Below are 23,346 nucleotides of genomic sequence, written 5' to 3' on the forward strand. Positions count from 1 at the left end.
TTAGACATTCCTTATCCACAGAGAACGAGCTGTGGAGGGACATAGGCAGAGTGTGGATCTGCTGACGGCAGCATTAGACATCACACTGCATTATTGTTATGCAGAGAAACACAAACATTAGCATAACAAGCTTGTGTGTCTGTATGTGTGTGTGTGTGTGTGTGTGTGTGTGTGTGTGTGTGTGTGTGTGTGTGTGTGTGTGTGTGTGTGTGTGTGTAAGTAGGTCATGTTCGGAACCTTCTTCATCCAAAAAGAAGACAAACACACCCAGAGCAGACCAATCAAGAATATGAAAGCAGACAGGAGAGCTCCCGTCTGAGACTCAAGAGAAAACAGTAGAAACAGACAGAAACATAACAGCACAATCACCTGCAGGAGAAAATTCCTTAGACTCTATAGTGGGGGCTGAAAATGTAAAGCTTATCCTGAGGGCAGTGCTAGGGAAAGGTCACTTTTATTAAAATCTTAAAAGGTTAAGAATTATCATGTTCTGCAACCCTAAAAAGAAACACCACGAGACAAAAGACTTTTACTTTGAAATTAGCTGCGAGATGAGCCGCAACAGTATTTCTTTATATGATCTGTAGCCCTCTCAAAAATATTTTTCTAGTATATTTTTTACTGCTGGCGACAAGATTGTGAAACTTTAATATCTACATCATAAATGAAATCTAAAGCAACAAAAGCTACCCTATAACACAGCTTAAAAAACAGACTCCTCAGACTCTTCACTTTATCTCCATTTCATCACTCACCTGTTAGTGCAGCCACCAGAGATCAAGGGTGTCAGATATCAATGTGAAGTTAAGCCGATGATGTACTCTTGTATTACTTCCCAAATTACACCTTTTCACTTCAGCTAGAGGCTAGAAAGCAATAAAAACACTACAGTAGGACAGTCGATGCAGCTAACTAAATAAAACAAAAGCAGTAAACCTCAGAGTCCTCGCCAGAGCACATCTATATATACCATTACCTGCTAAATCTAGTTGCCATAGGGCAGGAGGTGGGGTTTACCATGGACAGGTCACCAGTCAACTGCATGCATGGAGATGGAGACAAAATGCAAAACGCAAAAACATTCACAACTGCAGTCAATTTAGAATCAGCAGTTAACCTAGCATGCATGTATTTGGACTGTGGGAGGAGACCCACGAAGGGAGAACATCCACACGCCACAGAGAAAGGCCTCAGATAACTTAGAAACCATTATGGTGTCAGATTTAATATTTATTCAGGTGGAAATATCTCATTTGAATGAGAACAGACTTAAATCTATGAACCTAAGCCTTTAAGGACATCACTTTCAGATACTGTTCATTTGCTGTAGATAGTTTTTTAGGCATGCTGCATCTTCTTTCATCCTCCACTTTTCTAGCCTCCTCACATTTTTAAAGGACACATGCATACCATGATGAGACATGCCAAGGTTTTGGCTATAGCTCTTTGGAAATCATCTTGTTGGTGCAAAAATGCTATTTCATGCTTGTCAAACTGGATAAATTCTAGTTTTTTTGCAACAGGCTGCTAGTAACAAAGTGCTTAAAGATATAATTTAAATTTGGTTCTTTGCTAAGATGAACCAGCACAAAAGTGGTTCGTCCCTTGACTTAGGCGTCTTTTTTATGCTTGAATGATTTGTAAGTCATTGTTTCTCTGAAAATGGTCAGGTTCAAAGACTGGACTGGAAATAAGAGGGGAAAGCAGCTAATGTCCAAAGAAAAACACAAAAAACTTAAAGAACTATTACTTGAGATCATTAAAAAAATTTACAAGCAAGTCTGGCTTCTTGGAAGCAACATATAAAAGAAAGAGGGGTGAGTCAAGACTTTTGCACAGTACTGCAGTCCACAGATTGTGGACACTGCCAAGAAAGGTTGATCTGCATAAATCAAACCAGACATGGTTGCAGTGGTAAAGGGAATCTACTGTGTGCGTTTTTGTCTCCTAAGCACACGATGCTCTGTGGTGATGAGCAGCAGCGTGCATGTAATCACAGCAGTCACGCTATCTATTATAAGAGGAATGTCAGAACAGCCAGGAAGCAGTCACAGAGTCTTCTTATGTGATACACAGTTATGTCTATGAACCTTCATGTACTATATGGAACCCAAATGTTCATCTATACACTGAGATTTCTGAAACATATCTGAGCGAGCAATGGTAGTCAGTACAAGTCAGGCGTACAGTCCACTTTCATATGTTTGTGCGCATTCCCTTTTTTGCACGTAGTATAAATCCTGAGTGGAAATTCCGCCAATTAGAAATGAAAAAGTCAGTTTATCTGCCTGCTTTATGTAGGTACCAATTTTGAACACACTGTAGTGCTACCTGTAGTGAAGTTGTTGAAAACTGTGAGATGAAGCTATGCAAATTTCACACATTAATATCCCTCTTGTAGTTACCTGTAATAACTTTATTCGTGTCTTAAAATGATAAAAAAAAAAAAATCCAAATACAGTAAAACAATTGAATAAAAATGTGCACTTATGTGTACTGAAATAGCAATGCTAGAAACCAGCTCCAGACAATGAGTTGTGTACATAACCCTTCTTAAATATGTATAATAATCCTCTGATGAACAGCTGAGTCTTTCTCTTGGACAGTAACAGTTTTCAACCTTTTTTAGACAAAACTCAGCCTCAGTTGAAAGTGTGAATCCAGGTCACAACCTCCAGGTTCTCCCATAAACACCTAAGTGCCCACATAAACAACATTTCAGACAGAACTTAAAAAAAAAAAAGCATCAAAGAACAAAGCGTCTCAATGAGGCGTTAAAACAGAAATAAACAGAATAAGAATTTCCTACCTCGACTCATGAAACTACTCCACATTACGTACAGGACGACAGCTGTCTCACCTCCTCAGCCTCCTCCTCCTCTCCCTCTTTCCTATCATCTGCTCCCCTGATAACATAAAAAACTAACCAAGAGAAATCCCACACCAAACAGCGCAGACTCGCTGCCTGACTGTTTGTGTGAACGCGGAGAGACACGTGTGTGAGGGTAGAGGAGGGCGACCGACACACAGCGAGAAAGAGACAGAGTGCACAGTGTATGTGAATCACTGAGGTGATGATATTCATGGTGAACGGTGATGACAGCCCCTGTGTCTCAGTGGAAATCCCTCTTTCTCTCTCTCTGTCTGTCTCTCTCTGTGTCACCGGGTTGCTCGCTCGCTCGCAGTTTGTGGCATCATGACAAAAAAAAAAAAAAGGAAAGGAATAAATCAACAAATTATTTATCTACTGACCAACAACAGGGTTTGTCCTCTACTGTTTTCAAAAATATCATGTCCACGCAAACAGTTTCCAAAAAAAAAAAAGTGTCCGCATAAGCAATTATCTCTGTCCACGTGCACGTACAAAACTGCAACTGAACGCCATCATGACCAGTGTTGGGCAAGTTACTTTGAAAAAGTAATTAATTATAGTTACTAGTTACTTCTTCAAAAAAGTAACTGAATTAGTAACTGAGTTACAAGATTCTAAAAGTAATTAATTACTTGAATAGTAACTATTGTGTTACTTTAAAAAAAACAAAACGTTTAACCATGGGGCCAGGGTGTAATTGGCAATTTTTAATTACTTTGCTTTTACTTCTATATTTCACCTTTAAAAACTATTTACTTTGCCTTGTTTGGTATCATCCTTTTCAGCACAACCTCACATGTCTGAATTTACAGTTATGTTTTCATTTTGACATTCTGTATTAACACAATTTATCTAAAATCAGAGAAAAAACATAAAATCCGAGAACAAAATTATATTTTTTACTGTAACAACCACAAACATGTTTATTGAATCATATTTTATAACTTTACATGCAAATATAAATTGTCAATTCTAAAATCATATGCACAAGTTTTGCAAACAACAAAGTTACTTGCACCCATTTGCCTTTTACTCTTTTTTTTATAACCATTTCAAACTATTTACAGAACAATCAGCTGTTCTGCATTCAATAAGACTCTAATTATTTGTGCCACTCCAAAAAATAATTTCTGTCCACTATAAAGGTGAACATCACAGCCTGATACCTGCAGGCCTGACAATCACTCCTCCTGTTTTCTGTTAGGGTCCCTGGGTCGTTGACCCAGTGTTTTGTGTTTTTGGTTCTTTGATTTTGTTATTTCATTATATTCTAGCTTTGCTGTATGGGTTTTAGGATTATTCTTAGTTTAGGTTCTCTGGGTGGGGTTTGGTTAGAGTTTTTGTGTTCTGGTTTTCTGTCTGTGTTCCATGTTGCTGTCTCCCCTTTCTGCTGTATCCCCACATCCAGTCAGTGTCTGTGTCTGCCCTGGTCCCACGTCTCTGTTCCCTTTGTTATAGTGCCTGCCCGTGAGTCTGTGTTATGTTTCCTGTTTTACTTTGAAAGTCCATGTCTGATGTTAATGTGTCTGGTTTTGCTTCCCCTTGTCTCGTTAGGCCTGATTTGCCCCAGCTGTGTTTCCCTCCTGTTATTCATTCCCTGATTGCTCCCTCTGTGTATTTAAGCCCTGTGTTTCTCTGTGTCCGTGTCGTGATCTACCGTTTACTTTGCTGTGTGTTTTGCCCATCCACCGGTGTAAGTTTATTTTGAGTTTTTTTTCTAGTTATATGATGTTTGTGTTCAGCATTAAAGCTGTTTTGGTTTAAGTTCTGTCTCCGGAGTCTGCACACAGCCACACCTAACAGAAGATCGCGACCAGAACATGGACCCAGCAGACTCCGTGTGGTATCAGCGACCCGCAGTTTCTGCCTTCCTCAAGGAAATCGTGAGGGAGGAAGCTGAGCATGCCCAGGAGCTCCAGTCACCCTTCTATGGGTCACGTTTGGCTTTGGGAGGGCCCCGCAGCCTCCAAACTGCCGTGGCTACGGCCGAGCCAGCGTCTATGCCTCGGGCGATCAGGTTGAGCACGTGCTCCTTCTCTCCAGTCGCTACACCTCCGCCTTCACCCCTGGATTACCAGTCCGACAAGAGAGTTAAGCGGCGGAGGAAGAGAGGTTATGTGACACTGGACATTAGACTCACTCCGCTGCAGTCCTTCGCTCTGTTTTTGGGTCTGCCACGTTCTGAGCTTCACAAACTCTCTGCTTCCTCATCGCAGCCCGGTCCTTTGGAGGGTTCGCAGCCCAGTTCGCCACCTCCCACTTCCCGGAGGAGGTGACGCTCACACCGTCACCACTCTTTTTCTGCGGAGCAACTCCAGGTGGTGAGTTGTGATTGCTGTCGTTCCTCGGAGCTGGAAAAAAACAATCATGTGAACACTGCTAAGACTGAGACTATTAAGACTGTTAGACGTGGTGGTGGTAGGAAGTTAAAAAATGTTTTAGAGGAGTCTGTGTTTGCTGAGCCTGCTCCTTCGCACCATTGTGTTCCTGCTCCCAGGGCAGCTCAGGCCCAGCATTCCCCTGCACCTGTTTCAGTGCTTCAGGTGAGGGAGGCTGAGGTCCGGCTGGTCCCTGCTCAGGTGTCTAGGCTGGCTGAGCCTCTGCCTGTCGCTGCACCCGTACCAGCTCCTCGGGTGGGGACTGCAGCTGCCCAGCCGTTGACTGTGCCTGTCTCGGCTCCCAGGGTGAGGATGACCGGGAACCAGTTAGCTCCTGCACCCGTACCTTCTCCTCGGGTGGGAGTGGCCGGTGTCCGGCAGGTACTTGCACCTGTTTCTGACCTCGCTGGAGGCTCAGGTGAGCCCGTCCAGCAGTTTTCTGTAGGATCTGTAGGCTCAGACAACCTAGTCCAACCATCTGCTAATCCACCACCTCACCCGCCATTACTGCCTTCGTTACAACAGTCAATACAACTTAAACTTCTCTCCATAGCTCAGACATTAGCTCACCTATCAGCTCAGTCACCTGCTCAGTTTCTGCCTCAGTTGTTTGCTCAGCCTCCTGTCTCCGCTGGAGGGTCCGAGGGGCCCGTTCAGCCGTCTGTCTCCGCTGGAGGGTCCGAGGGGCCCGTTCAGCCGTCTGTCTCCGCTGGAGGGTCCGAGGGGGCCGTTCAGCCACCACCGGCTCCGCCTGGTCCGGCCTCAGCCTCTGCAGCTTCGCCTGGTCCGAAATCAGCCTCAGCCTCTGTTCCTGCTTCGCCTCCGCCTGGACCAGCTTCGGCCTCAGCCTGTGCTACGCCTGGTCCAGCTTCGGCTTCTGCTTCGCCTGGTCCAAAATCAGCCTCAGCCTCTGTTCCTGCTTCGCCTCCGCCTGGACCAGCTTCGGCCTCAGCCTCTGTTCCTGCTTCGCCTCCGCCTGGACCAGCTTCGGCCTCAGCCTGTGCTATGCCTGGTCCAGCTTCGGCTTCTGCTTCGCCTGGTCCGGCCTCAGCCTCTGCAGCTCCGCCTGGTCCAGTCTCCGAGTGTTCAGCTTCGTCTGCTCCTGAGGTCTCCATGCTGTCTGTTCCTGCTCGGCCTGCGCGTCCTGCCCGGCCTGCACGTCCTGCGCGGCCTGCGCATCCTGTCCGGCCAATGACTGGACGTCGTTGCCGTCATGGACAGCCCCCTGGACTACGCCGCCGTCGGTGCCTCCCGCCCGGCCGGCCTCCTGACCAGCTCCGCCGCCGTCGGTGCCTCCCGCCCGGCCGGCCTCCTGACCAGCTCCGCCGCCGTCGGTGCCTCCCGCCCGGCCGGCCTCCTGATCTGCTCCGTCGCCACCGGTGCCTTCTGCCCGGCCGGCCTCCTGAACTGTTTTCTGGGCTCTTGGACCATCAGCCTCCGGGCCGCCCCCCTGACCTACCCGGGTTTGGACTGTTGTGCCGTCAGCCTCCGGGCCGGCCCCCTGAACTTTTTTTTTTTTTTTGAGACTATTGCCTGGGCCTCTGCGCCTTTCGTGAGCTCTTTTGTTTGTTTGCTTTTGGACTTTGCCTGGGCCTTGGTGCTGTTGTTTTGGACTTTGTTTCTGTGTTTTGTTCTGTTGCTTTCCGGGCTCCAGTGTTTGCACTTTTTTTTGTTTTGTTGTTTCTGGCTCCTTGTTTGGTTTTGTTTCGAGCCCTCCATCCTGTTTCCCCCACCGCCCGCCCTGGTTGGGTTGTTTTTTGTTTTTTTAGTGTTCTGGTTTGGGCTGTCTGGAAGCCAGCCCTTAAGGGGGGGGGGGGGGGGTACTGTTAGGGTCCCTGGGTCGTTGACCCAGTGTTTTGTGTTTTTGGTTCTTTGATTTTGTTATTTCATTATATTCTAGCTTTGCTGTATGGGTTTTAGGATTATTCTTAGTTTAGGTTCTCTGGGTGGGGTTTGGTTAGAGTTTTAGTGTTCTGGTTTTCTGTCTGTGTTCCATGTTGCTGTCTCCCCTGTCTGCTGTATCCCCACATCCAGTCAGTGTCTGTGTCTGCCCTGGTCCCACGTCTCTGTTCCCTTTGTTATAGTGCCTGCCCGTGAGTCTGTGTTATGTTTCCTGTTTTACTTTGAAAGTCCATGTCTGATGTTAATGTGTCTGGTTTTGCTTCCCCTTGTCTCGTTAGGCCTGATTTGCCCCAGCTGTGTTTCCCTCCTGTTATTCATTCCCTGATTGCTCCCTCTGTGTATTTAAGCCCTGTGTTTCTCTGTGTCCGTGTCGTGATCTACCGTTTACTTTGCTGTGTGTTTTGCCCATCCACCGGTGTAAGTTTATTTTGAGTTTTTTTTCTAGTTATATGATGTTTGTGTTCAGCATTAAAGCTGTTTTGGTTTAAGTTCTGTCTCCGGAGTCTGCACCTTGGGTCCTATTCCTGTCTGCACACAGCCACACCTAACAGTTTTCATTCAGCAATCCCCCTTAATTGTTCTGACACACAACACAAAACGATCCACATCATTACACACTATTCTATCTGTATTTATTATATTATACAATAATTATTATGTACTGTGGACCTACCACCGATAGAAAGCGCGACACAGGTTTGGTACATTGTAGATTGGGCGAAGCCAAAACTGACAGCAGTCAATAAACTAATCAGCTTTTAAGCTGTGTAGCCCAGCCATACTGCATGCATCAGCTTTATACTGGTCATACTAGTCTTTTACCAGTGTCTTAGCACCAACATGGTCATGAATTATTTTGGGTTAGTGGTCAAGGATATAGTCAGGGAGGCACAGATCATTGGTTCATAGCTGATCGTACCCGGTCGCTACCGCTGAGCCTGTTGTCATCACCATACAGCACTATGAGTGTGTGAATCCATCAGCAGGATCTATTCATACACTGCTGAATACATCAACACAAGACCACACATCAACACTTGCTCTACCCCTTTGCTGTCTAACAAACATGCACACACTGTTTCAATATGTGCCTATTAATAACTCTTTATTTCCCTGCTTATTATGAATGGGGTTTGAGCAGCACAACACTGTGACCTTTATTAGCCCAGGAGAGCTAATTAGAGCTAGCTTATTCACGCGCACACACAGTCAGATGACAAAAGGAAAAACTACGGAGCCCCGCAGGGGACATGGGAGAAAAAAAAATGAAGACGGACTTTTGCGAGATCTCGCAAAACAAACTCGGGATCTCGCAAAAAGTTTCATACATCTCGAAAATGTTGGAGCACTTTTGCAAATATGTGATGTCTTGTAAACCGAGCAGATATATGACGTTTACACAGCTACATTCACGCCTCAAAATATCTTAAAAGTGTATTTTGTGACCCAGAAAGAGTAATATTACAACTAAGTAGCTGCCGCCATTGTTGGAATTCAACTTTTGCGAGATCTCGTAAAAAACAGAGGGTTGATTTTGACATTTTCACTGTACGTAAGAAGCATCCAATCAGAAACTCAGTTTTTACAATTACCAGGACTCTTTCCCTTTCACCCTTTTCTATAAACTCCAAACACAAAACCCACTTTTCAAAGTGCATTCACATGAATTCTGACTCCAAATAATCCCTATAAAATAGCTTTATCTTCTCTTAAAATCAAACATTCATTAAAAACAAACTCTACGGAGTATTCATAACCGCACCTCTTCGAGAAATGGAAAACGCAGTGCTTCCTTCACCCTTTCAGAACATCACCAAAATACATTTAGTTAAAGCAGTAAACAAATTAGAAACTTTCAACAAAAAGCACATGCACAGTGCTGCTGTTGTTTTCAGCAGCAACACTGCAGACATAGAGAAGAAAGAGGGAAGAGAAGAAAAGAATACCTTCTACAGGAAGAGAAGAGAAAAGACGTAAAGAATATGGAGGAGGCAAAGAGATCTGAAGAAAACAAGAAAGAAAGAGAGTGGAAGTAAAGGAAATAAATGAAGGAGAGGAGTAAGGAAGAAAGGAGAGGAGCTGTAATATTGTAAATGTAATTAGTCTCATGTGAGTTAATCTCTTCATTTGTACTGAGAAAGTGGATCATGGGAATTCACTCATTTAATTAGCGAATTTGTGGGTGTATAAATGTGTCTTTGTGCGGGTACAAGTGTGTATGCTGCCTCCTGGTGGTCACTAATTGCCACTGACGCAAAAAAATATACTGTAAGTACACTCAGTACAGCACATCCACACTTCATGGTCTAAAAAGTCACGGCTCTCTTTCCCTTTAAGCTAAAAACACATTTTTTCCATTTGTGGTTTTGTTTTTCCTGAGCTTAACTGATGGGTTCAGTTTAAAATGTTCACTCGCCACTTAATTAGGTACACCTTGCTTGTCCTGGGGGCTTGTGTGGGAAAATCCCAGCAGATCAGCAGTTTCTGAGAAACTCAGACCAGCCCATCTGGCACCAAGGACTGTGTCACATTCAAAGTCAGTTAAAGCGGCTTTATCATCCATTTTGATGCTTCGGGTGAACTGCAGCAGGTCGTCTCAACCATGTACACATGCCTACATGACCTGAATGGCTGCCAAGTGATTTGCTGATTATATTTACGTTAAGGAGCAGAAGTGGCCAGAGAGTGTATTTGTTTGCACACTGGTCACATACAGAAGGACTGACAATTTAAGTACTTTACACAGGAAAAGAGACAGACACTAGTGTATGTAGATGTAGATATACTAAAATCATTTTGTTGAGAAATAGGTGGATGAGGGTGTGACGTTTATCTTCTTTATCCAACAAGATCAAACTCTTCCTTAAGGAGGCAGGATATACAACAATGCAGTTTTGGCAGTGGAGGACTCCCCACAGCTGGTTCATTAAACATTAATGTAAACCATACAGGAATATAAAGCTGAGTGTGTGTTTAAGTTTGTTATTGAACATGCTCCAAATTGGAATTAGTATTGCACTTTGTCACTGCCTTGAAAGTGCAGACTTGTTGATCCAGAAAATGATTTGCCACAGGAGAAGTTCAAACCTGAGGGTTATTTTTTAATATTCCTTCTCTTCTGCTGACATAATGAGCCACTTTGGCACAACAGCTCATAAACAGTCCCATTAGTATTTTTTTGGTTTGAGATATTTGACTCTGTTTTCTGTATTTTTATTAGAAATCTGCAATGTGGAAATGTTTTTAAATTAGTAGACTTAATTTCACCTGACGAAGCTGAAAAGCAGCAGGTGACACACCCATGACTTCCATTTGGCTTCCTAGCTAATTTTATTAATATCAGGATCATGAATTTCCAATTATCCATGCATTATTCATGGCTGATTCACCATCTTATGCAGTCCTCCTCCTCCTGTTATGTAATTCATGTTTTGAATTTTTACCCACATAGATTCTGTGCACATATTTAGTAGATTCTCTTCATTTTGTTGCAGTTTCTGTGGGTATTTCTTATTTTTTTGGCAGAAGTTATGATATAAGCTTTTACTCTACTCATGTATTATTACATGTCTTTGACAGAAAATGTTAATTGTGGTATTTCAACTTTTCCTGGTTTGTAATAATATCATCAAATGTCCTGACCAAGTTTTACCTGCATCATTACATACAGGCTTCTCTCCGGGCAGAACTGGAATCACTTAGCACTACTACATTTTACTATATTTATTCATTTCATTTCATTTCCATAACTTGATAGTCATGAGTCAGTAATAGCAACCCAGTAAATAGACAGAACCGATAGAGTCAGTCAGACTCAGTACTTATTTCTTGAGTGCAAGCCTTGTTGTGTAGCATTTTTAAACTATTGTGATACTTCTACTTGAGTAAAGTGTCTGGGTAATTCTCAGATTGGTGAGTAATAACTTTGTCCTTCCGTTACTGACAGTTTGTAACTTTGGAGCACTTCTGAGGTCTACTCTTCGTGCAAGGAGAAGAAAAACAGAAAAGAAAATGACAAACTTGACTCTATGGACCCAGCGTCTTCGGACAACCAGCCGAATGATGATCTAGAAACAAAATAATCTGCTCTTCTGATTTACAGCAGTTTTATATGGAAGCCATCCTCTCTGGAGCTCACTGATAGCAGCAAATGCCCTCCTGCAGCACAATGATTGTGATGTCATCCGACCTGACTGCTGATAGGCTGCTCAGACAGGTCACTGTGACACACCGCACACACTCACAAATACACACTTAGCCTGGCCTGGAGGAGCACTGAGTTCAGGCCAAAGAGCTTTTCATCGTCGAGTGAGAATCACGTAATGGAGAGAGAGAAAGAGAGCACGACATGATCATTCAGGCTGAGTGTGTGTGTGTGTGTGTGTGTGTGTGTGTGTGTGTGTGTGTGTGTGTGTGTGTGTGTGTGTGTGTGTGTGTGTCCAATAGAGAGAGATTTAATCTTTAATCAGCGTTATTGTACCCTGCACACTGATATGGACACACAGTATATAATTACATCTGCTGCACTCGCACACACACAGGTGTCAGTGGGTGTATGTTTCTCGCTCCACTCGACACTACAGCACACTTTTACAAGTGTCCTGCGTCTTTGTGTTTTCAGCAACAAACTGGAACAGTCCGACAGGAAGAGTCACACAAAGATGCCGTGACAGCAGCTCTGCGTGGAGACTAATACATTTAGTCTCCACGCAGACGTCCAAACGTTCACAATGCATTTGAGAGATGTCGGGGTGGATTCGAAGCGGTGCCATGTCCCAGTTTAATGACCTGCTGCTGGCTGCTCCACTTTAACTCCTTTACATCTTACAACACGTTCTCGCTCTGCTGACCAGCAGCTTGACTTTAAAGAAGCGGGGCTTAACCTCTGAGGAAGCTCCGAAGCTGTTCCAGTCTCCTCCGATCAAACAGCTAAATGGGGTCGAGGCATGTGAGCTGTAACTTCACCAGCAGAAGGCGCTGCGAGAAATGCTGCTATTGTTCTGTTATAAAGAATTCAAATGCTTTTGATATATTTACTGGAATTAATATGTTAAGGGTTTGATCTTTATATTCAGACTAACAATTTAGGATCCTGTACATCAGGGGTCGGCAACCTTTCTGGTGATGAGTGCCATCTAAAATTTCCTTAGAAGTCAACGTGCCATATGATTGCATTAGCAATAAATTTAATAATGCTCTATATGAACAGTTACACACTATATAGAAGAACTTCATAGCACTATATTTGTTCGCAGATGTTGGCAGCTATCAGCGAATAGTTATCAGCTATTTTGAAACAAAAAAAAGACACTTTTTATCCATAACAGCAAATGAACTGTACAACAGAAAATGCAAACGCTATTTATGGTCTCCTTACAACAATGATAAGAAAAATAAACTGGGCCAATATGGCATTTTTGTTAATACAGGGATACACATGTTAATGTGATCTCTGGTCTCCCACTCAGAGACACAGGTCTCCGAGTGTTACAGGAAAAATGATTCTATGTTTCTTTACCTTCTTTTAAATGTGCAAGCATGCCCTTTTGTCTATGGTTAGATTAGTTTAGAATTATCTTTTTAGACTTTCTCAGCAAAGACATACTGTTTTGGGACATATTGTTTTAGATTGTTTTATCTCTCACAGCTCTCTGCTGACGAGACTAGCGCCACATATGGAGTTGTTTATTTTATCTGTTTTGTATTTTCTTATCCTGTTCTCACTGTCTTTCCTATAAAAAGTGCCCAGCCTCTGTACACGTTGTGAGTTGTTCTGAACAGCTTACCCGTGTGCACGTTAAAGCATAAAAAGTGATCTTGTCTCATTGTGTCTTTATTTCTCCTGGGTCTTTTACAGAGTTTTCCCCCAACATTTCTTGGTCCTTCGACAGCCGGAGCGCCTCCATCGTGTCCCATCTCCGTGACCAGTCCACGTTGTTCGTCTGTCGACAGCTCACACACCAGGTGTGTGATAAAAGTCCAAGAGCGTTTAAATTCGGGTCTTGGCCAACGTCTTAGAAAGCGACCCACGGTGGTGGGACCCGATCGAGGTGGACCAGACCCGGCGACACTGACCAGGTAGATACAGACACACTGACACAATCTTGCGTAAAAGCGCATTTTGAATTCAGGGAATTTAAAATAGCGGAAGTAGCTCGTCGACTGGTAGCTCTGGGAGCTCGTCGACTGGTAGCTTTGGAGCTCTGGGTAGCTCCCCCAGCTGGGTCTAGACTGGGTCTAGGGAGTAAGTAGCTCTGGGAGCTCCCCTTATCATAAGGGTTCTGGTCGCGCGCGCGTTGAAGCTGTGAATGTGAATGTGTGTATTGTTTTAATTAATGGAGCAAGCTGAATTTTCACGGTCCAATAAGAGACTGAGCTGCTCCTACTGTGTTTTTCTTTTACTGCTATTCACTGACGTGCTGGTGAGTTGAGAGAACGGTCGAGTTCCGTCTCGTAAAGTTCACACCGCTTTTGGAAATAGTCCGAAAGTAGAAGGGCGTGTGAGCAACCACTCTCGTCTCTAATACCAGCGAAGGTGATAGCAGCTGTATTGTGTATATATTACTTAAACAAAAATAAGTAAATACATAAATAAGATGGGTAATCAAGCAAGTGAAATTAAAACTCACTCCTGCTGACGAGCAGTGGTGAGAAAAGAAAAGTCCAGACGCCGGACAAAAACAGTGTCTGTAAACTGAGAGATTTAAGAAAACAAAATATAAACAGTCAGAAGAACAGAACTCAACTGCCAGTTTAGTAAAACCAGAAGACGAGACACTGTGCAGTTCCCACAATCCTTTTAGAAAGCCATCACTCATTCCTGCAGCCGCATCTGCAGCAGCACCCATATCAGGAAGAACATAATAATCCCTTATTAAGTGAAAACTAGAGATCACAGTAGTTTTGTAGTAGTTTAAAAGGGTTGAAAACAGACCCCACTGAGTAGATATAAATATAAAAAGTACGAAATAAAGATAAACAAAGGGAAAACTACAGTAGAAATTATCTTTAGAGTATTTGAAATTAATAATAGCAAGGATAACAACCTGTAAAGTGATATTAACAATGAAACACAGTTGGCATGATGACCATGCCCAGCATGTATAAAATGAATATAAAGCAAATAAGTCACACGAAAATATTTTAATAAAATAAATAAAGTATATTAAGGCTGTGTCATTGTTCAGCCAAGGACAGTGTGTGAAAAGGTAACTGTCTCCACCTTGGGAAAAGGATGATTCTGCAGGTCATCTGAAGCCCTTGATGGATACAAAATAAAATATAAATAATATATTATAATAGAACTGCCTGGTCCGCCATGCAACAGAGAGAACAAATGTGACCGCAGATTGGATGAATTCTAAATTATCTGTTTGCTGAATAAGACGATCCTAACTAACAAATTGGCTCAGGAGTAGTATAGTGGTACACACTGATAAAATATTATAATATGCTATTGCTGTTATATAAGACAAAGAGGATAATATTAACAATGACATAATATTAATATGAAGAGGCACCTTAATCGGTTATGATGTGAGGTGGATAATTGTTAAGCAGTAGTCTGCGTCAAGCTTAAGGTTTGCTGAAACTCAGTGTAATGACATGTGAGATGAAGACAATACAGAGAATAACTAAACTAATGAAGTGCATAGAGGCACTTGACCAGCTTGAGACCTATCATCCTAGAATGACACATTGCTGAGATATAGAGCACACCTATAATAACAACCAATAAACAAAACCCTGTAGACAACAGCTACAACTACAGGATTGAGAAGCTGAATTAAATATGTAGACACTGCTAAGCTGATGAGCATGTTACACATTTTCTTTTCTTTTTATTTATTTCTTTCTTTTAGAGCAGAAGCTGCTGTAACACACCCAAAGAAAGACTCTAGGTCTGACCAACCGTTTCAGTCATGGGCAAAAAGATGTCAGTCAATAAAATTCTAAAAGATAATTTATTGACGAAAAATATATCAAGAGATAAAAGATAAAACAGTCCAGTGTCCCACTTATGAATTGTATAAAAACACACAGTCCCAAGGCCAGAGCCAGCTATGCCACACAGCCAAGTTGCACTCCACATGTTGCCTTTAACAGGGTTAGAAGTTGTCCTTGGAGACCCACCACCCTGCAAGCATATAGTCAGTGGTCACTCAAGCCTCTGCAACTCTGCTGCCTTTAGGCTGTGGCATATAATAGGCCCTGGCCTGCACAGAGAGACAAAACGACACACTTAATATAAAATTCATAGGGCAAAACCCATCCATCCCAAACATATCTGATTTCATCACATTACATACCTGCACAGAGAGACAAAACAACACAGCAGTGTTTGTAGTGTGGGCTATAAGAAGACCAGTGTATCAGTGCAATCAAGTACACCTGCCTCTAATTAGTCCAACCCCATTCCAGCCATTGGCTCACCAAAAATGTGACACACACAAAACCACTCCCAACCCAGTGCAACTTCACACAATAATATGGAGCTGAATTAACACAGGCACATTAGTCTACCATGTTACAAGCTGCATGCTATTACAAGCCAACATATGCAGACTTCTGCCTTGTACGGGTGGCAGCATTTTTCTTTTTTCTTTTGTGTCCTGACACGTTTATGTTTTTTGTTTTTGTTTGATTATTTTGTTGGTTTTGGAAACGAATTTAAACGAACTTGTGACAATACTTGAGAATCACAGTGACACATAGTGATTAGGCATATGATTGAAAAATGCCTAGGTTTAGAGCTGTGAGCTATGAGCTGTGAGCAATGCAAAGTTAAATATATATATATTTGTATAAATGGGAAACAACCCTAACTTGAAAGTTTGAAATGTGTGAGATCCATGAATTGTTTGAAGAACTAGAAATTATCTAAAAATGCCTTAAGTGAAAATGTAGAGTTGCATCTATTCTCCCAAACCAAAAAAAAAAAAAAAAAGGAGAAGAAGCATTCTGTAACTTAGAAATAAGGCTGACGTGTTGACAACAGACTAAAACACTAATCCGCAGGTGGCTATCAGGAACAGAGAGGCGAGCAAAGTCACAAACACCAAGGCTGCAGACAGCCACGCAGAAACAGCAGATAACATAGAGACAACGCCTGCTAGAACCGTGGAGAGGAAGGTCACTTCACACGAGATTGTAGGAGTAGGCCACAGAGAAATAATGCAAAACAGTTTTGAGGCAGCCACTTAAACTGACAGTTTTCAAAGGACAAATTAGTTGTAAAGTCAGCTTCAGGCCACACAACTGTACAACAATTAACTGCCCCTTTAGAACTAGTACATACAGCAAGTGGCCGCAGGTGCTTTATTAAATGCATATGACCCGTCGTGTCCAGTAAATTTGCTAGGTAGAGACGCTCTGACAAAACTTAAGATAGCAGTCATGCCATTCTTTTCTGGTATTACACCTGAGTGCATGCTAAATGACACCCGCCACATCCACTTTCCAGAAACCGACCGAGTATCACAACATTCTGAGATTTAAACAAACTCCAGGCCCAGATCCACCTTATGATCAGCAAGTGTGGAAGCTAGGAGAACAGCATTTGACCTTACAGCACAGGCCGAAATTGTGTAGGTTACGCAGTAACCACAGATAGTAAAATAATAGAAGCAAAACCACTTTCTTCTTCATATTCTGCACAGAGCGCTGAGCTGTCAGCTGTGATTTGCGCATGTGAAATACACAAAGATAAACAAATAACCATTTATATAGACAGCCAGTATGTTTTCTCTGCTGTGCATCATTTTGCAAAAAATCTGGAAAACCAGAGGAATGATTACACCAACCGGAAAACCAGTTCAGCATGCCAACCTCTTACAACGCCTCTTTCATTGCTACAGGCAATAACTTTGCTGACAGAGCAGCAAAACAGGCGGCACAAAAGACAAACATCACATTGATGGCAGTAAACACACATCAGATTCCACTGGATGTGTTGAAAAATGAACATAAAGCAGCAAGCACAGCAGAGCAGGCAAAATGGCTAAAACACGGTGCAGTTCTGACAAACGACTTAATGATGTGTTATGGCAAGCCAGTGCTGCCAAAATCTCTCCACAAGATGGCGGCATTAGTGACTCATGGCTATACGCATTTGTCATCGGGGGGAATGACCTGTATTGTCAACTCTCATTTCTACACTGTAAATTTTGAAACTTCAGCAAAACAATTTGTCAGAACGTGCATGACGTGTCAAAAATATAATGCTCAGGGAAATCTGCGACCAAAAAGAGGCCGTTTTCCCACTCCACCTTATCCTTTTCACACAATTCATATGGATTTTATTGAACTAAGCGAATGTCAAGGGTCAAAATACGCCCTAGTGGTTATAGACGTGTTCTCAAAATGGCCGGAAATCTATCCAGTGAAAAAGGCAGATGCAATTTCAGTAGCAAAGTGCCTGTGCAATCACTTCATACCCACATATGGCATCCCAGCTTTGATACGATCAGACAACGGCACTCATTTTGTAAATGATGTCATCACTAAGGTCTCTGAAGCACTCGGTTTCAGCATAAAACACCACTGTGCTTATCACCCTCAGAGCGCAGGCCTTGTAGAGAGAACTAACGGCACTATAAAACAAAGGCTCAGGAAATGCATGGCAGAAACAGGAAGGCCGTGGCCTGAATGTTTGGGTTTAGTGAAAATGTGGATGCGCTTAACGCAAGGCTCCCATAAACTAACTCCATTTGAAATCATTCATGGCAGGCCGTTCCCACTGCCGATCACCAGTCAACCAATAGACAAAGCAATCAGAGAAAACACATTAGCAGAATGGATGTCTAAGCTATTGGAAAACAAAGAGATCATTGTACATAATCAACAACCTGATGATGTTTCTCCAGTGTCTTGCAGACTAAAGCCCGGTGACTGGGTTCTGATCAAGGTGCTCCAAAGGAAAAACTGGAGCACACCCAGGTGGGAGGGGCCATACCAAGTCCTCCTCACTACACCGACCGCTTGCAAAATTGCGGAACGACCATCCTGGATCCATCAGAGTCACTGCAGGCGAGTAAGTGAAGCCATCTAAACACAGCTGACAGCAGGCTTGCCCACTTGTTGTGATCTCGCCCGGTGGAGGGGTCAGCTTTCCTGGCCGGGGGGTCTACTCGCGACAGGAGGGTGTGTCCCGTCGTCATGAGGTGGTGGCTCTTAATAACTGCAGTGGCCCTGACCATGGCCGGGCTCCTCATCTTTGCTTCCGTGAGGGACAACAAGTCACGCAATATGAAGAAAAGGCAGACACTGTATGACAAAGGACAGTACACCAAGTTTCCCCATGGCTACGCCACTAACTTTTGGTGGCAGTTTATGAACACTACAGCTCACTGGAATAATAAAACTGACTGCTATGCATGTACCCATATGCCCCTATCCTCGCAGACGTCTGGCCTGTGGCCGTACAGCATACCTGAAGATCGCAGTTGGTGTCTGTTGGGCCTGGCAACACATCCAGGCTACGGTACTCTTTGGTCCAAGGCCAACTACAGCATCCCAGCAAAAGCAACCTGGAGGTCATCATCACCCACAAATGTGAACTGTTCCGGACAGACCTACCTACTGACCTGGCCCCAAGTCTCAGACCCACTGCCTGATGTAATTCTACTGAACAAGCTGAACGCAGCGCAACTGCCAGTATGTGTGATGAACAATGGATCGCGGGCAGTGGGGGAGCTGCCTACTCACCTATCTACCGGATGCCACTACAAACAAAGACTCAGTACCAGACAGGATGTGCACGGACGGCACCAAGCAGTAAAGGAACCAGAGTTTCGCATCTGAGGAGGAGTGAAATTCTTACAGAGCTTGATCCCCGGCATTGGAGCTGCCGAGGTGCGGGATCACGTGGAGATCAACCGATATGCTCTGCTACGACGCATCAACTTTGACAAAGACCCTGGGACCGGCTTTAGCAGGAGAACAGAAGGCCATCAGAACGATGGTGCTGCAGAACAGACTGACTCTAGACCTGCTAACAGCATCACAAGGAGGAGTTTGTAAGCGGAGACATTTATGAAGCTTTGCAGAATTTGACCATTCTGCAGAAATATGTCACTGACCACACATCTGGAGCAGCTACACCGCCATGTCTAAGAGTAATGATTTCAAAGATGATAACAACTACAATGACTGCTTATGTTGCCGTGCCTCAAGAAGAACAGCATCCCGTTGCAATTCTGTTAGAGGAGAACTTGTAATAACTGCTAATGAATGACGTGGTGATTAAAAATGACTTGTCAAGTGATCATGCACTGATTAACACATTAGTAGTTTATGCAGGTACAATATAAGGTTTTCATCCTTTTATTTGTTGTAGTTTTCATTTTAAATATAAGGTTTTCATCCTTTTAAACATAAGGTTTTCATCCTTTTATTTTTTGTAGTTTAGTTTTATTATTTTTTCTTGTTTATTCCACTTGTTATTTCATTTACTATGATTTTCATTTACTATGATTTTCTTTGTTCTTTTTATTATTTTATTTTGTTTTATTCTTTAGACCAAATGATTTCCATTTCTGCTATGCTGACATTTTGAAAATTAAAAAATTGCTTAAGATACTTAATAAATAACCTTCACAGACAATTGTTGTATACATTTAAAATAAGTTAAAACAGGAGGGAATGTTACAGGAAAAATGATTCTATGTTTCTTTACCTTCTTTTAAATGTGCAAGCATGCCCTTTTGTCTATGGTTAGATTAGTTTAGAATTATCTTTTTAGACTTTCTCAGCAAAGACATACTGTTTTGGGACATATTGTTTTAGATTGTTTTATCTCTCACAGCTCTCTGCTGACGAGACTAGCGCCACATATGGAGTTGTTTATTTTATCTGTTTTGTATTTTCTTATCCTGTTCTCACTGTCTTTCCTATAAAAAGTGCCCAGCCTCTGTACACGTTGTGAGTTGTTCTGAACAGCTTACCCGTGTGCACGTTAAAGCATAAAAAGTGATCTTGTCTCATTGTGTCTTTATTTCTCCTGGGTCTTTTACAGAGTTTTCCCCCAACACCGAGTGTCCAGCTTTCAGACGGCTACCTGAGGACTCATGTGAGAGAAGATCTGCTCACACAGATATGTAGAGCCAAATACTGTCAATAAGGCCTCTGCAATGTTCTGAAGACAGTTCAACTTGTCAGGTAGTGATGTCCAGCAGGTGAAAATGCAAGCTCCATGAACACGCACAGCTGTGGATTCCAGCTGCTTCGATGTTGCATTAACTGGCATTAACTCAGCCAGTTAATGCGAGACAAATCTAACTGCTCATTAAACCTTTCTGGTTTGATCAGAAAAGGAAACATTGGTACAAACACCTGAAAGTCCCGAAAACACATTGTGAATTCTGTCTTGAGTCTACGGATGTATCCGTGTATTTCTGTGGTGCTGATGCTGTGCTGAGCAGAAAGCTCCTGAAGCATCGGAATGTGGAAAGCTAACAACGTCCCTCTCACCAGTAGGCTAAGTTATTTTTAGCCAATTACAAGTTGAATCTGGTACTTGGGGTTGTTAGTTAAGATACCGTCATTAAGAAGCAGCACAACTAATGTGTCTGTGCGAGCTAATTTGCGATGTGCACCGCTGGTGTGGCCATTTATTTTTTAATGCACCTTCTCAGATTAACTCACTGTGTGTCGTGCCCAGAGCTGGACTGGGACAGAAAATTGGCCCGGGCATTTTGACTAGAGACCGGCCCACCAGGTATTATAGGAAAAGCCATAAAGCCTTTGAATGAAAACAAACGCTGTTGTGACAGTGATGTACAGTCTTGTTGGTATATGTATGATTTCTATACATTTTACATCAGATAAAAACTTTGGTTGTAAGCTTCAGATAATTATTTAATAACAGCCAGACATTTTAAATGAAAATAAGAAAGTATTTCTTTGTGCCCCCCTCTCCCTGTTAATGCCCTACCTGCCCCCCTGGCAACACTTTGCTAGACCCGCCCCTGCACAGTTACCAGCTGTCAGCTACCTAAAAAAGGATCCTGGTGTTATTTGTCTCTCAGAAACAGTTCATAACTTCCCTTCAACTCATTCATGTCACCTAAAAGGTAAACCTGTTTCTCCATCACTGTTCAGCTCTGATGATTCAGTAAGGACATCTCCTGGTTTCATCTTCATGTTTCCCTCTCACCACATATCCAAACCGATATCATGACCAACAGCTTTACAGCTGTGGCTCCAGCAAACATCAGCTGATACTAGAGATTAATATAAAATAAATTCTAACAACAGCTGATCAAGCTTAAACGTGCTGCTGTTGTTTAGCGCGACATCCGCTGGTTTCCTCTTTCTGGCGCAAAGTGGGCGATAAACAAACAAGAGAGAAAAGCCGATCAGCTGATCATTGATCAGTTTCATGATTGAAGTAGAAACAGGAGAGGCAGGAGGAGAGAATGAGAGAAGAAGAGGCAGCTGTGCAGCGTAAAGGCAGAATAAATCCAGCTTTGTGTCTTTTTTTTCATTCTAGCTGAAGTACGGGACAAGCTGTGTTCCTTTTCAGCTCAATACGAAACGCGTAATATTTTCTCTGAATACGGGACGATTCCGTCTTTTTACGGGACGGTTGGCAACTCTACTAACTTATGAATAAAATAAAGTTCATGCTAGCTAGTACGCAGTACGAGTTATTGTAACTGACTGTAAAAAGTCAGCACAACGAAAATAAACTCCACCTAAACTTGGTTTATATCTGACCCAGATAGACTGCAGGTCATAACTTCTTACCTGAAGTTCAGTTCACCTGACACTCGGACCGGCGGCTGCCTCGGGTCTCTCCTCCTGCCTCCCCTTTCTCTCATCCACCCGCTGGCCTCCACCACTTGCTAATGTTACTGAATCTGTGGAAGCTACGCCATAGCCACCACCAAACAACTGGGTTATTTTTATACACCGGCCAGCATCTGGCCAATCCACCACCTTTGATTGTTTATACCGTTACAAAAAAATAAATAAAAAAATCATCGGGCCACCGAGCAAATGCCCGGTGGCCCGATGGCCAGTTCAGCTATGGCCGTGCCATTAGTTATCCCTTCGTGTGCCAGCTGTGGCACGCGTGCCTAGGGTTGCCGATCCCTGCTGTACATTATCCACATTCTGTATCATATTCCATCAATACTTTACACAGAACACTTACACTGTATTGTATGACCTCATAATTTGTATTAATAGTTGACTTAGATATTCTTAAACCTCTTACAGATTTTTTAATGTTGTGGTTTTAATAAGGATTTTAAAATTCTGAATTTACATCTTTTCAGTCTAAAGACGATTGCTTTCAATTTGGGACCCAGCAATACTAAGACTAAACCAAACCATTAAATCATTTTATTTTATTTAAAAATGTTGAGGTATTCATATATATTAATTTCTATTTTAACTATAAGACAAGTCGGGCAATTACAAAAGTCACTGAGAGCTACTGGGAACCGTCACAAACTGCTCTGTTGAATTATAATCAATTTAACAGAGATATTTTAGAGTGAATGGACTCACAGCCTATACAACAGCAGCCACAGCATAGCTCACAATGCTGACATAACTAGCAGATGCTGAGGCGGAGCTAAACATACAGAGGCTGCGTAAAAAACTGCAGTGATGATGTCACTTGCGGGTTCAGTTTATCCTGTCAGACCTCAATCTCCAATCTAGCATTCACACACACACACACACACACACACACACACACACACACACACACACACACACACACACACACAGTGTAACCTCTCCCAGGGGGCAGCAGCTGTTGATGATGATGAGCCAAAGTCACGCTTGCTCAGCAGACAGCAGTCAGACTTTACAAATTAACGTCCCGTTTAGCTCTTAATGCCCCTCTGGGTATCCTGACAACTGGCATGATGGTTGGCATGGGAGTGCAAAGTACAGACTAGTTATTTCCTCTCACGCAGGACACGAATCACCTGACTGTCAGTTTATGACTGAAAATGTGAGGCAAAACAAGATGTCGCCCTGGTCCTACCTGCAGTCGTGCTGGAAGGAGCGCTGAGGCCTGAACTTAAGCCGGGAGTCGGAGTTAGTCCTGCAGGCTGAGAACTGAGCCCTGTGACCTGGGGAAGAGACCTGGACTGGGCCCCTACTCATATCAAAGACATCAAAGACCCATTAGAACATATAAAGAGCCGACAATAAGAAGAATCTCTGCTGCTGCTG

General features: G+C 42.9%; 1 protein-coding gene and 1 long non-coding RNA gene across 3 annotated transcripts in view; one reads left to right on the forward strand and one right to left on the reverse strand.

Annotated features, from left to right (window-relative positions):
• Positions 1-23,346, reverse strand: part of znf385b (zinc finger protein 385B) — a 70,979-nt gene that overhangs the window by 18,126 nt on the left and 29,507 nt on the right. For both annotated transcript variants that reach the window (XM_085383983.1, XM_085383982.1), the window contains exon 5: positions 23,156-23,269. In XM_085383983.1, coding sequence (XP_085240109.1) covers positions 23,156-23,269 — 114 coding nt within the window. The remainder of the gene's footprint in view (positions 1-23,155; positions 23,270-23,346) is intronic.
• On the forward strand, positions 12,651-20,175 carry LOC146650820 (uncharacterized). The gene is made up of 3 exons (XR_014907862.1): positions 12,651-13,230; positions 18,018-19,464; positions 19,532-20,175. It is a non-coding gene; the product is annotated as an uncharacterized LOC146650820 (long non-coding RNA).

The sequence above is a fragment of the Rhamphochromis longiceps genome, linkage group LG16 (assembly GCF_057381845.1).
Source record: "Rhamphochromis longiceps isolate RC_006_pf linkage group LG16, R_longiceps_female_GT1.1, whole genome shotgun sequence".
NCBI classification, from domain to species: Eukaryota; Metazoa; Chordata; class Actinopteri; order Cichliformes; family Cichlidae; genus Rhamphochromis; species Rhamphochromis longiceps.